This window comes from Hemicordylus capensis, chromosome 1, assembly GCF_027244095.1.
Source record: "Hemicordylus capensis ecotype Gifberg chromosome 1, rHemCap1.1.pri, whole genome shotgun sequence".
NCBI classification, from domain to species: Eukaryota; Metazoa; Chordata; class Lepidosauria; order Squamata; family Cordylidae; genus Hemicordylus; species Hemicordylus capensis.
This window is the reverse complement of record NC_069657.1, coordinates 150,187,031-150,202,362: the sequence shown is the minus strand read 5'-3', so window position 1 is coordinate 150,202,362 and position 15,332 is coordinate 150,187,031. Positions and strand designations below refer to the sequence as shown.

At 44.1% G+C, this 15,332-nt stretch overlaps 1 protein-coding gene across 1 annotated transcript in view; it reads left to right on the top strand.

Annotated features, from left to right (window-relative positions):
- Nucleotides 1-9,029, top strand: part of SLC11A1 (solute carrier family 11 member 1) — a 40,701-nt gene extending 31,672 nt beyond the window's left edge. Inside the window, exons 11-14 of the mRNA XM_053285443.1 lie at nt 3,679-3,828; nt 5,217-5,290; nt 6,769-6,922; nt 7,580-9,029. Coding sequence (XP_053141418.1) covers nt 3,679-3,828; nt 5,217-5,290; nt 6,769-6,922; nt 7,580-7,660 — 459 coding nt within the window. The 3' untranslated portion in view covers nt 7,661-9,029. The remainder of the gene's footprint in view (nt 1-3,678; nt 3,829-5,216; nt 5,291-6,768; nt 6,923-7,579) is intronic.
- The last annotated feature ends 6,303 nt before the right edge of the window (nt 9,030-15,332 follow it).

Below are 15,332 nucleotides of genomic sequence, written 5' to 3'. Positions count from 1 at the left end.
CATATCAAGGGATCGTGTCAGAGCAGTAGAGGAGGGATGACCAATATCTTGACCCTCTAGCCCTCTGTCTGTCCTCCTATGTCATTGAGACAAGAGACAGCGTATAGTCCTTCACTTCCAACACTTAAAGCCATCCAGGCTGTTGGCTGTCACCACATCACATAATTCCATAGGTTAATTAAATGATTTGTGAAGAGTACTTTCTTTTGTTGGTCCTAAATTTCTTAACAATTAGTTTCATGTGATGACCCCTGGTTCTAGTGTTGTGAGAGAGGGAGAAAAATTTCTCTCTTATCAACTCTCTCCACACCATGAATGATTTTATAGACCTCTATCATGTCTCCTCCTCAGTAGTCTTTTTTCTAAATGAAAAAGCCCTAGGTGTTGTAGCCTTGCCATTTTGTTGTCCACTCACCCAGTTTGGAGAGTTCCTTTTGGAGCTCCTCACAATCTGTTGTGGATTTCACTACCCTAAATAGTTCGGTGTCATCTGAAAATTTGGCCACCTTGCTACTTACCCCAGCTTCTAGATCATGTATGAATCAATTAAAAAGCACTGGTCCCAGTCCCAATCCCTGGGGGACCCCACTTCTTACTTCCCTCCATTGTGAAAACTCTCCATTTATCCCTACCCTCTGTTTCCTGTCCTTCAACCAGTTACGAATCCACACATCTACTTGTCCCCTTATCCCATGACCGCTAAGTTTATGAGTCTTTTATGACTAACTTTGTTGAAAGCTTTTTGAAAGTCTAAGTATAATATGTCAGCTGGATCACATTTATCTACTGTACATGCCTGTTGACATTCTCAAAAACTAAAACAGTTTGGTGAGGCAAGAGAAGCCATGCTGGCCTCCTTCAGCAGGACCTGTTCCTCTATATGCATAACAATATTTTCCTTGAGAATGCTTTCCATCAATTTGCTTGACACAGACATTAAGCTAACCAGCCTGTAATTTCCCAGATCCCCCCTGGATCCCTCATCATCTAACAGTCTAACTGCTGCCCTGGCAGGTTTCCTGCTTCTGATGTATTTAAATAAGTTTTTGTTATTCCCCTTGAAGCTTTTAGATAAATGTTCCTCATACTCTCTTTTTGCATCCCTTAGTGTCTCCTTGCATTTATTCTGCCAGAGTTTGTGTTCCTTTCTGTTCTCTTCAGTTGGGCAGGTCTTTCAATTTCTGAAGGAATTCCTCTTCTCCTTTATAGCTTTCTTGACTTTACTTGTTAGCCATGCTGGCATCCTTCTGGACTTGGTGGAACCTTTCCTCCTTTTTGGTATACATTCTAATTGGACTTCTATTATTGTGGTTTTAATAAACTCAATGCATTCTGGAGCAAAGTGACTCTCTTCATTTCCCCTTTTAGTTTTCTTTTCACCAAACTCCTCATGTTAGAGAAGTTTCCTCTTCCAAAGTTCAAAATGTCAGACTTCCTTGGTGATTCTCTCCTCACATGTATGCTGAATTTGATCACGCTATTGTCACTGTTCCCTAAAGGTTCCATGACTATGACATCTCACATCAGGACCTGGGCACCACTCAAGATTTAATCCAAGGTCACTTTCTCTCTGGTTGGCTCCATGACCAACTGTTCTAGGACACAGTTGTTCAGTGTATCTAGAAATGTGGCCTCTTTGTCATTACCTGAATGTGAATGTACCCAGTCTATGTATGGGTAATAGAATTCACCCATTATTACAGCTCTGTCTCTCTTTGACGCCTCCCTGATTTCCTTTTGAAACTCCTAATTACTGTCAGCAGCAATCAGGAGGGTGGTAGCATGTTCCTTGTAATACATTTCCTTTCAGGCCTTGTATTGTCAGAGAATGCAAGAGCCAAACTATGCACTTAACGTAACATGTCATTTGGTCCTAAATGGATTTAGAATCTGATAGCAGGTTCAGAAATGACTGTTTGCAAAGCGGGACAGATCCTAAATCCAGTTACAATAGAAGGCATAGTTGCATTTTTATCATGAACTACAACCCAAACCATTGCCTTAAACAAACTGTATCTCATTCTTTCTCTTGTATTGTACTGGTGACATCTAGTGGCTTTCAGTTCCACACTTGTAAACATTTGCTATGAGTAGTCTGTATTTGTGGTAATAATTCCAAAATCCCTCTTATTCCTGTCCTTGGAATTTGCCTGGTCCACCATAAAATGGTTAGATTCCTCCTATTTGCTGCCTTGGACCTGAACAAAATAGTAGCAGCAGCAGCACAGACAAAACACGATGACACCCTTATGTTTAGAAGCAGACTTCCCAAAAACCACTAAAAGAAATAGAGATGGTGGCTATCTATGTCTGACTCCTGCTTTAAAATATTAACTTGTGCTTTCAGAAAACACATTGGTGTGAACATTTCATTGTACAAATTACTTCAAGACTGGTTGGTTGCTTAGATTTATATGTTTTGGGTATGAACCTAAATATTCAAGGCTTATAGGATATAAAGTTGTGGGGGTGGAGGTGTTTGGGGGAGACATTTGCTCAAGTCGGTGTGGATTTCCACGTTAGGAGACAATGGGTTCTTCCAGACAGCAATAAAGTGCAGGACAAGCAAAGCTTTCATAAGTGTTCCAAGCACCATCTTCTTCCCTGTACGCATGCTGCAGCAAGCATTTATACTCCTTCCTAGCACAATCCTATGCTTTGTACATATGCCAAGCAGGGACCTTGCACAGTTTTCATAGTGCCACCTACTGGCCAGCTCTTGCAGCCTGAGAAGGACCCATCCCTTTCTCTAGTTGCCATAAAAGTAGAGGGTGGGTTCTTCTTGCAGTGTAAGAGCTAGCAGACAGGTGCCGCTGTGAAAATCACACAAGGATCCTACTTGGCACATGTACAAAGAATAAGATTGCACTAGAAAGGAGTGTGGAAGCCTGCAGGAGCATCTGTATGGTAAGATCACATTTGGGACTTGCATGAAAGCTTTGCACTTTCTGCACTTTATTGCTGTCTGGAAGAGCACAAATATAGGGTTCTTCTAGGGCTGAGGTTGAAGCCAATGCCCTCTTTGCTCGATACAATTGATAAGAACCAGAACTGAATCCCTATATCAAAACTGTACCTGAGTTTTCTCTTGGCGCTGTGACATGTCCTGACACTCCTGCCAGACCTTTATTTTTTGAGAGGGGATTTTCTTTTCTTTTATTGCAAACCTGTTCCTGATTCTGTTGCTCTCTTCCCTTTATTCCCAACAAACATCCTTTTTCTTTCCCCAGTCTTCATGTCTATAACTAACGCTTGAATGTTTGGGTTCCTCTCCACCAAAGAGTAGCTGGATGGGGGATGCAAATCGGAACCACAGGGGGGAGTTTATCCATTTGCCTGCACTGTGGTCCCAGTCCAGATCTCTGCTGCCTCCAGCTGTACTGCTATTTGCCCCAGGAGGGAAGCTGCCATTGGTTTCAGTTTGCCCTTACTTGCCTTTTCACCTCTCGGCAGTGACTGAATTTACCACTAGATGGCAACCTCTTAGTAATATCTTTCAAGACCATTTTGATGGGCTGTGATGGTGATTCCTGTGCCTTTCTGAGAAAAAGGGTGACATGTGGGGGTTTTCAAACGGGAGGAGAAGGGCACTTTGATACACAGAGCGGTTGATGCTTCCATGGCTGGGGATGGCTTGACTTCTGCGAAATATAATAATTGCTTCTTGTCCCCTCTCAGGGCTTCCTGCAGCTACGATGGTCCCGCTTTGCCCGTGTGGTCTTCACTCGTGCTTTTGCCATCCTCCCCACGATCCTTGTTGCTGCTTTCAAGAATGTAACAGTTCTGACAGGCCTGAATGATACTCTCAATGTGCTGCAGAGTATCCTGGTGAGGTTGCCCCCTGTGATCAGTTTTCTCTCTATGTTTCCCCCCCTATCTGTGTATAGAATGAGTTTTGTTCTGGGAAGCAGTATCAAGGCAGTGTGCATGCACATGCAATTGGAGTTGTAGTCCAAAATCTGGAGGGCTGAGATTGTGCAACCCTGGTTTAGAAGATATTTCAACAAAATAGCCAAATGTGTCCAACTTGTTGACCAAGCTACAACTGACTCTCTACCTACCATTGTTTTATCCAGCTATCACACATTTTGTCACATATTTCTGAGTTTCTCTTCTCCTCCTAAAAAGCATTGCTCATATGGACAGCAAGAGCAGCATTCCCTCTAATTTTTTTCCATCTGTGTGCGGAATGAGTTTTGTTCTGGGCGGCAGTATCAAGGCGCAGTGTGTGCACACCTGCGTTCAGAGTGGGGCCTTCTTGATTCAGCCTGAGTGGGATGTAAAATTGACCGAGTGGACATCAAAAAACTTGTGAGCCCATGCATGTGAACACGCCTTAGAGGGAACATTGCGTGCCAATGTATCAGGCTCCTCTAATTCTAGGCCCCAGTGGCAGAGCCCATGTCCCTCCTCTACCCCATATGGCCTCTTCCTGCCACTCCTCTCCTTCAGCGAGCTTGAAGCAGGGTGGAACATCCTTTTGCTTTTGTTGGTCACAGGGACTGGGAGACAGACGGGACTGGGCACCTCTTCCAGAACATGGGGTTACCACCAGCTCTCCCAGATTGTCCTGGGGTCTACTGCAATCAGCATCAATTTCCTGGTGACTTGAAAGCGATCTTGGAGAGTTGGTAACCCTATTTTCTGGAAGAGGCGGCCAGTCCTTTCTGCTCTCCTGATATTGTGAACAATATTGATCTTGGCTTGATACTGTGAAAAACATTGGAGGGAATTATTATTCGCGGGGAGGGAATCTCTTGGAATTGTTTCAGTCAGAATGGGCAACCCTACCAGAACAGAAAATGAAATCTGAACATGGCTTATTTGTTTGCATTACTATATTTAAATATATGCAAACTAAAACATGCTTGAACCACCAGCAACAACAAAACTCCGCCTGGCTAGAGGAGAAATTCCAGAAAGGCTGTTTTAACACTGGCCCGCGGCGCAATAGTGGAGTAGATACAGAAGAGTCGTGGTGGGGCAGGCAAGAGACCCCATCAGAATCCCAGAGCAAGGCTAGTCTTATTGACAACACTGCCATGAGTAGGAAATACATGGTGATTGTGTATCTGCAGGAAATATATTGGTGGTCCCTTAATGAAAAGATTTTGGGAATCTCTTGGACAGGAGAGAAGAGAGAGGAGGAAAAAAGGGCACAGAGTTCTTTTAAAAACATGTGCATGCTCAGGCTATTTTTTCCTTCCTATTTTCAGCTACCTTTTGCTGTCATACCTGTGCTCACGTTCACCAGCTCACAACCTCTCATGCAGGACTTCGCCAATGGCATGTAAGTATCTCCGAGTGATGGAGATTCCACAGAGAACCCATTTTTGTTAGGAGGCATTTCTGTGGAGTTATCACATAATTTAGTAGGAATTTGAGCTCCCACTATAATCTTCAGTTGTTTGACAGATTATTGGTACTTCTTGTAACACTCACTCTTGCACTCCCTGAGTGTGGCACTCTGGTTCCTGTGTTTTGCAGTTCCTTTCAATTCATTCGAGTAAAGCCTTGAATGCCTTGCCCAGCTTTGCAGGGGTTGGGTGGGCCCTGCCTCCAGCCGCGCCTGGATCCCAGGGAAGTCCAAGTAGGAAGAGTCGGTCTGCCTAGAGTTGGAGGGTCAACAACTGGTGATTTCTACCCCTGGAGTAAGCCATAAGAAGCCGGAAGGTTAGGCTAGTTAGTGCCTTCACTATTTTTTGGTTTGGTTGTGTGGTGGTGTTAACCTCTCTTTCCCTCTCACTCCTTTTAAATCCAGGCCCTTATGCCTTTATTCAAATAAACCACCCTTTTGTTTGAAAATTGCTGGTCTGTAGCTCGTTTGCCTAATTCTAACCACCACCCAATAGCTGCTCAGTGCGTAGTTCTAGGGCCAGCCTCCTACCCTGTTAGGAGGGCCATTACGCATGTAATAGAATTCATTGCCTATAGCTCAGTATTTCTGAACCTGCTACCTAGTCACCGCCACTACCACCACCCCATGATAATCTCAGTTCTTCATCAGATCAGATTCAGCCTTCTGTCCACACTACATTCAGAGTCCCCCATAACAAGGGCTGCTCTGGAAATGTTTGGATTCTACCCAACGGAAATGCTGATACTGCTGTCAGGATAAGGAAATGTGTAGTCATTCAGATTACGGTATTGGGTGGGAAGGGGAATATTTAGAACTTTGCATCTTTTTTGAGGGAGAGAGCATGGGTCTGATTAGATGATTCGGTCCTCAACGAAGAAGCAGGGAACCTTTTCAGCTGTACTCTGATCATTGGAAGCCCCACTCAATATCAAAAGTTTTAAAAATATTTTTGAGTCTTTAGCACTCCATTCCCTCATGCTTCCCAATCTTTTGCACATATATGACAGCTAGCAACTTCCTTTTTTCTTAAAAATGAAAGCTCAACTTCTCAGATCGCTGTTCTCCATATCTAGTGCTGGCACAGCAGATTTTTTGAATGGATCATGCAACTGTACCATTTATCTGTTCCCACTTCCCCTCCACCCTTCCCTTCATACACTTCTCAGCCCCCTCGAGAGTGCATCCAAATCATCAATGGAAGGTATTTCACTGAGATTTTGAATGACATGTGCCAGTGGGAGTTGAGCTTTGTCCCTAAAATGTGACCAGCACTTAGCAAATCTAAACTACAGGCTTAGGCTGGAACTATACACAATATTGGCATATCTATGCATTTAAACCTAGAGTGGCTCTGTTCCATCTTGGTTGTGGCCTTGTGTCTTTGACTCTCTGCTCTCCTGCTTCTTTAGCCTTGGGAAGATTGTGATGATCCTGATCACTGGACTAATCTGTGCAATCAACCTCTACTACGTGGTGACAGCTGTCATTGCTCTGAACTATTTGGCATACTACATTGCCACAGGATTTGCACTCGCCATATATGTGGCCTTTGTCCTCTACCTGGTATGAACTCCATCATAGCTGAACATTTATCTGTGCTCCTGTAAACCTGGGTCAGAGACTCATTCCAAGTGATGTTTGACAGTACCAGGGCTAATGGAATATTGGTCTGACTTAGTAAGACTGCTCCTGATGATTTAGTATTGTCCCAATATCCCCAAAGAGGTGGTGATGGTTCCCCAACACCAGTCTTAAGCTTGGGACTACAGTGCCGAGTTGCCCCTACAGTATAGTATAGTTGCCCCTACAGTTGCCCCTATATGCACCAGTCCCATCCCTTGTGTTACATCTCTTCTTCCCTTTTACCTGGATAATAATGGAACTACATGAGGATAGGGCTGATGTTTATTAAGCACTGTAATGCCATAACATCCGCCATCATTCCTGATGGTGGCATGCGCCATTAGGCACAGGAAGGTGGGTGGGAAGTGACATCAGTTTAGGTAAGCCTCACCCAAAGAGGGACCCCAATTAGATGATTAGAGAATTATAAAGCATATGAAAGAATCTCAGAGCTTAGGCAGGCAGGGGGACAGGGACTGGGGAGGCTGATCAGAGGGTGGGGGCGGGTTGCAGGAAGGAACAAGAGAAACTGACAATGGTTTCACATGATTTCAAAGACCTTCATTTGTTTCTGGTCTTGTTCTATCCACATTCCAGATTTGGACATGTCTCATCTCACATGGAATTGCTTCGCTGGCCCGTGGGCCTCACACTCGATTTGGTTATGGGCTGCAATGACAGAACATCCCTCACACACACACACCAGATGCTGCTGAATCACCACACTCCTCTCCTACCAGGTCAGCAAGCAGCCACCCCTCTGGATCTGTGGTTAGGACAGAAGGTGTCAGAACACTGGCTTCCGCTACCAAGGATGAACTGAAGCGCAGGCAGCTTGGTTCAGTGGTAGAGCATATACTATGCAAGTGTAAAGTCCCAAGGTCCATCTTTGGTATCTCTGGTTAACAAATCTTGGGATTCTGAAGAATTGTGGCAGGTCACCATAGATGGTTCTGGGCTAAACAGACCGTTATCCCAATTCAGCACAAGGTAGCTACTGACACGGAGGAGACTCTGCTGGAAAGAGGGAGTGACCATGGAGTGCTTCAAGCTCTTCCACTCTCCTTCAAGCTATATGTAGCAAGAAGAACTTGCCCAATGTGACTTTCAACAAAGGAGCACTGGAGACCAGAGCATATGCACACACATCCCCCCTTATGGAATGTCGGCTCTCTTGCCTTTCCCCTCATGCTGTTGGAACTCCTCTCAGTTCCTAGAAGGAAGATCCTTGCACATTCTTCCTCGACCACATGTCTTGATGTCATGGCATTGTGCCTTTCCCTTTCCTACAGCACTGGTTGCTACTGGAAGGGAAACACAAAATGCCAGAACATCAGGTCACAGGTAAGTTGTCTAGATATTACAGATGGGGTGAAGGGGATCAAATGCATGCTTGCCATTTTGGACAAAAGCTGCATGCTTAATGTAACATGTAGTTCTGGCCTGAAAGCAGAGTGATTAGATGGACAGAACCCTGTCCTCTTTTAATAGTTGCATCAAGAGGAATTTCAGGAGATGCTGCTTGTCATCCAGAAGAGGGAGAAAATGCATCTGCTGAATGTCTTTAAATGTGCACAACTATTGAGGACACACCTGTTTTCTTTACATCTGGCCACCTCATGTGACCAAGTAGATTGTCAGCTTTTATACTTGTTCCTGCTTCTGTGCCTCTAACAACAGCTTGATATGGAGACACCGGCAGATAGTACATTTTATCCCTGTACTGCGAAGGAATTCACCTATTGATCTCTACAGACCAAGCTGCTGTTAGAGGCACAAAGGCCAGCTAGAACAATTTAATTTGGGTTGTTGACCACCACGTCATCTTTTCCTGGAAAGGCTCCTGGAGATCAAGGGGTTGATCTAAAAACAGTTCCTTAAATGCAGGCAGATAACTTAGATTTCTCTTTCTCCTACAGCCTCTGGTTTATCTCTAGGCCTGTGCACTGATTGTATCTTCTTTTAAATTCAGTTAACTGCCTCATTTTTAACTCTTTAACTGAGTCAAGCAATGGAAATAAACACAAGCACCTCAGTATAAGCTCTGTTTGCGACTCCTTAGTGAAAAATCAGTTTTGTAAAAGACATAAGCAAATAGTTTATTGTTCAAGGGAATAATTAATCAGATGCTTTGCTGCAACCAAGAAGTATGCACTGAATATTCAATGCTGGTAGAATTGCTGGAAATATTCAGAGAGGGCAGCAAATTAACAGCAACATTCCTAGTCCACATTCTTAGCAAAGATTCCTGTAGAACTTTTCAGTATGCAAATTGTCCTACATTTACCTTTGCAATAGGTAAATACATGGGTACATAGACACAGACTTGCTTAAGACTATGAAGAGCTTCAGAACACAGGTGAGCTCTTGTGCCTAACAGCAGCTTGCTATGCAAACATCAGCAGATGAAGCTTTTTATGGCATGAAGATAAGCACTGCCACTTGCTAATATGTCTGTAGATCAAACTGCTGCTAAAACGTTGGCAACCCTGCTCCCATGGGGTTATACTGAGGTACTAAGGGGTAGGCTAGGGAGCTGTCCTGGACTTGAAAGGCACTCACAGTCTGTCCTTGAAGAGTGGAGGAAGGGCCTCTGGATGTAGCTTTCACCCAAAGGTCTTTTCTTTTGCCACAAGACCACTGAGCCAAATGTTTCTCTCTTTGGACATTACCTTGACTTTGCTTCCTGGCAAGAATTATGCTAATTCCCAAGTATCCTCCAATGTGCAGCTTGTGAAGTCCCTCTTGGCCTTTGCCATAGCTACTCCAGCTCAAACCTAAGTGAATTAGCAGCACCTAGAGATGCTTTCATCCCAATTAGAGTATGAAAGAAAGCTTCTCTCGGGGACTAGGCCTTCCACTGTGAGCACCAAACTCACTGTCTAGCATACTTGGCAGTATGAGGATTAGACTTGCCATTTCCCCTCCTCTCTGAGGGTGCCTTTGTGCCCAGACTGGTCTGATGCTTTAGTCCAGGACCAATTTCACTTGTTCCTCTTAAAGAACTTTTGAGCCCCTCTCCGTTGAAATAGGGGAAGATTACCAAGTAATCATTAAGATGCACATGTGGTTTTAGATTAAGTGATGACTTCAAGAATGTCAGAGCCACCAGAAAAGGCCTTGTTTAGCCCTGGGATTTTCAACCAAGACAGTTCGGAGGTTATGAGGGAGGACAAAAGGGGTGCTTTTAAGGAGCTGAGCTGGTGTCTCCTGCCTGGAGCCTCTCTGCAAGATAAAGGGCACTATGGCAATATCAAAATCCAAGCATAAGGATTTCCAAATTATTGGAAGGGGAATCCCAGAATGTGTACAGATGGAACAGAACATGCATTTGAAGCTCCTTGTACACATACACTTAATGTAAGATTCTAGACCCTTCCTGCTATTAAATAAGTTATGATGCTTAGAGTGGCCCTTTAATCTTCCACTGCAGGAGGCCAGAAGGACACCAAAGCAAAGAATGTGTGTGTGGGGTGGGGTGGGGGGGGCGGACAGTAAATGGTGTTTAAGGCTATAACTGAGGATCAGTTTATACAGTAGAATCAGGTGGTCTACACATGTTTTTATATAAAAATGAACAAAGTTTTTCATAGATGGTACCACATCAGGATAGAGGTGGGGGGTTATACTGTGCGGTGCTTCTCCATGAAATACACTCTCTGTACCTAAAAACCTGCCATACTGGGGAGATGGGTTCACCCTTGCTGTTGGTATATACTAATTTTTCCATATGCAAGAAGATTCCACCCCCCACAAAAAAGCATTATAAAATGTGATCCCCCACCAAAAGCCTGAAGTGGAACAGTCCAGGGAAAGCTTTACCACTTGGTTCTATGGAGTGTATAAACTAGCCCTGATTTGTCCAGACACAGGAACTGCAGATGATCTAATGTATTTGGACATTTGCAAAACATTCAGCGTCACAGAGTACTACTGTTTAAACTGAAAAGAGACAGGCATCAATACAGATACTGTAAGTGGAGCCAAGAACTAGATAAAGAAAGGAATAAATATCTGCTAAGAGGCCAGAAGCAGTCTTGGAAGCCATTCCGTTCGGTGTTTTCATTAGTAACCTTGGAAAGCAAAGCAAGAGGTAGTTGATGAAATCTGCTGATTGGGACAAGCTGGGAGGCATATAAGAATCAGGAAGTTATGCAGGATGATCCAGCTGACCTCGTGAACAACAGGAGCAATAGAAACATTCAACAGTACAAAGTATAAGGCCACATTCCGAGGTCCTGTAAACAACATCTTGCTATCTGCTGGAGCCTCATCAGCTAAAATGCAGAGAAGAAGAAAGGGTGCCTGCCTGTGACTGTTCAGTCACATGAGCGTGGCTATTAACCCATTGTTTAGCAGTCAGCATTAAAAGCGAATTTCTAACCTGTGTTCTACTGATATTGTGGTAAATTGATGTACTTGGATATATCAGCACCATAAAAATTGCATCTGGCATCTATTTTTATAAGAGGAGAAAATGACCCAGTTAAACCAAGTTCTGCAGAAAAATAGTTCAAATGCTCTCAATAGGTACATGAAAGTTCCTTCTGTGATATTTGATTAGACACATAAATTGTCACTTTATGCTGCAGTTATCAAGTGATTGGTGAGCATTTGTGAACCATACCTAATTGTGTGTGTGTGTTATTTATATAGTTGTTTGCTTGGTTTTAACCCTGCAATAAATAATTTTCATTGGGAGTCTTAAACACTAATACTTAGTGATGCTAGTCGACATTATGGGATTGAGCCATGGTATTCCAAGACCTTCCATTTGGTGGTAGGGTCCACCCTAATTGCATCTGAATGGGAGACTACATGTGAGCACTGTAAGAAATTCCCCTTAGATGATGGGACCGCTCTGGGAAGGTCATCTGCTTGCTTGCTTGCTTGCTTGCTTGCTTGCTTGCATGCAGAGGGTTCCAAGTTCCATTCCTGGCACCTCCAAGATAGGGCTGAGAGAGACTCCTGCCTGCAACCTTGGAGAAGCCCCTGCCAGTCTGTGTAGACAATATTGAGCTAGATAGACCAATGGTCTGACTTGGTAGAAGGTAGCTGTCTATGTTTGTATGTTAACAAGATACTCATATCTTTAAATTCCTTGGAATTCCTTTAAATTCCTTGGAATTCTCATATTAATGCATTCCACGTGGCTTCAGAAACTCAGAATGAAACCAAGGTGCTCTTCTGTGAAGGCTACAGTTCAGTTCACACACTATCAGTTATCCAAATTGTGGAGCAGGCAGAAAGTAGGTCAGGAACTACTGGGCGACTAGATCACCAAGAGTTTCTGACTCCCATGGTTTAAAAAACAGCTAAGTAAAATTACAACTAAAAAGAAAATTATCTGACGTGGTTGGTCTGGTGCTAACAATGTCTCTCAGTCTCAGTGTTCCTCATCTGTAAAATGTAAGTATTAATTGCCTTTGACCAGAGTTTTGTGCATTTCTGCTGGCCAGTTTCAGAGTTAGAGCCACTGTTCTGTAGTGACTCTGACACAGAGTTATATTTGAATATGAAGATCATCTGTGTGTATAGCTCATGGTAATTGGATCTGCATCCTGATTCACTATTTTGCACTGGGCTCCATTTGATGGACCTCAGGGTTTTAGTTAAAAAATAATAAAAGTAGATTCCACAAGGCTGAAGTCAACCCACCTCTGATTCAAACCAAGACCAAGAAGGGGCTTTTGTCTCACAGTTCTTATATTTTGAGCAGGATCAAGCCTGGAAGAGAATTTGGGAGATATTTTTGTTTGTAGTTAAGCAAACTGGTTGCTCAGGGCCTACAGCCTCAGAGTCAGGGTCTCTGTTTAGAAAGAGAAGAAATAACCAGAAGTACTTTTTTCAGGTAAGAGTCACAGCAAGGTTTGAGAACACTTCTTGGATAATTCAAGACCAATTTCCAAGGGGGGGGCAGTTATTTTAAGAGGATTTGTTGTAGTTAATCTAATAGCCAGACATACAGAAGTTCCTGGATTATAAATATGTTTTTTCCAAAATGGGGAGCGGTACATTTCTCTCCCTAAACAGAACGGCTGGATAATGCTATTGGCAGGCTTGGCTTGGATTTATCCTGCCTGCATTCTGCAAAATTAATTGTGGGATTTTAAAGAACAAAGCATGTTAATAAGCAGCTACATGAACAAAACGTTGTTCCTTAAGAACACTGCTTAATTGTATATTATGCACAGTTAAACCTGTGGAACTGTCTGCTACAAGAAGCAATTATGCAAAGAGATGTGGATGATTAGTACTAGAGTTAAGCATATATATGAGTAAGGAGACAAAGCCCTTGGGGACATCTACAACTAAACAGTCATAATTATAAGAGTGTCACACCCAAAAGCCTGTTCCTCTACCTGGAGTCAGAGGAAGCAGAAAAGCTGCTGGAGACATTGTTTGATGACCAGTGTGGTGTAGTGGTTACAGTGTTGGACTAGGATTTGGGACACCTGAATTCAAATCCCCATTCAGCCATGAAACTCACCGGGTGACTCTGTACCAATCTAACCTGCTGCCTCACAGAGTTGTGAGGATAAACATAAGCATGGACATCGCCCTGGGCTCCTCAGAGGAAACGGGGGCTATAAACGTTATATAGGAACCTTGAGTTGTTCACAAGAACAGTATATTTGTCCCATTAATTTAGATCGGATGGGAGGCACTGAATCGGATACGAATACAGGCAGGCACACGTTCACTCAGTTCTCTCCATATCCCACTGAGATCCAAGCTAGAATCGTGAAAAGGAAAAACAAAATCTATCCCCCTCTGCGGGGCGGCGGGAGCAAAGCCTGGAACTTCACGTTGTGCGTTCGAAAAGAAGGAACGGAAGTTCTCTTCGATCCCTTACCGTGGAAATAACTCTACGCGGAGTCAAGGAGGCTCCGGGGCTGCTGCCGAGCCCAAAGCAGAAGGAATGGGCCCCCGAAGGGACCCCGACCCCGTTGCATCCTCACCAGCAGGGGCAGTATTAGAGCATCATCGAGCACTGTTAAGATTTGCGGGGGTCCCTCGCCTTCCCTTTTTAAAAAAGGCCTCACATCACGTCCATCATAATGAGAGAGAAAAAGCCTGTCTCTTACTGGGATGTAAATATAGAGTTGTTAATTTCGGACTTTCGCATCATTTCACAATATTCCTTATTTTTGTGATGAGTTGGGAAACTTTGGAGGGATCCGTTGGCACGTTCCCCAGAGGGAAAGAAGCGGGGGCGGGGGGCATATGTGATCAGTATCAGCCTGCCAAGAATGCGAGAATGGTCCGTCCAGGATGCTTTTCTGGCTGAGCGTGTAGCTAGCACCGTTCCACTTCCTTCCCCCATCTCTGTGGCTGCTCCTCCCCACCCTAAAACCTAGTTTCGCCCCTGGCTGGGGATTGCTCTTGAACGACGCTCCCTTGTCCGTTTCAAGTCTACCCCTTTCTCCCCCAATTCCTTCCCAAGCAACTTCCAGAGACTTCCCAGAGCTGCTTCTCGGATTTGCTCCCCGTGCACCGCCGACTCCCGCTCCGAAGCGGGAGGTAAAATTTCCCAAACTCCTAGCACCCAGGGGTATTTCCACCTCCCGTGCCCTCTGGAATCTCCCAACTACGCGGCGCTCTCAGCTTCCAGGCCCAAAAGCTTGTTTATGCGAAGAATTTCTTCTCCCTTAAAAGGGCGATGGTGCCGTGGTGCTAGGGCCCGGCCAGAGGTGAGGTTGGGCTTGCCAACAGCGTTTGTGTGTGCACGCGCGTAGAAACGAGATGCGCTTGGGGCGAGAAGAGATGAGTTCTCCCCCAAAAGGCGCGGGTCCACATACACAGTTGTATTCAAATAAATTAAAGTGACTTTATTTGTCCCTTTAACGTTTTACGATTTCAATAACAGCCTTATTTGATCAGAGAGGGACTTTCCTCACAACCAATTCTGTGTTGCAGGCAGGAGCGCGGGGTGGTGGTGGTGGATGTAATTCATTCTTCTACAACAGCATCAGTTACTGACCACTGACACAGACAGGTTGCTGGGTGAGTGATAGGGCTTCTCATAGGCATCTGAGTGCATAGTGGTTGCAGGGGATTAGGCCTACAGGTGAAACTCGGAAAATTAGAATATCGTGCAAAAGTCCATTAATTTCAGTAATGCAAATTAAAAGGTGAAACTGATATATGAGACAGACGCGTTACATGCAAAGCGAGATAAGTCAAGCCTTAATTTGTTATAATTGTGATGATCATGGCATACAGCTCATTAGAACCCCAAATCCACAATCCCAGAAAATTATAATATTTCATGGAACCAAGAAGACAAGGATTGTAGAATAGAACAATATCGGACCTCTGAAAAGTATACAGTATACTGTGCTTGATT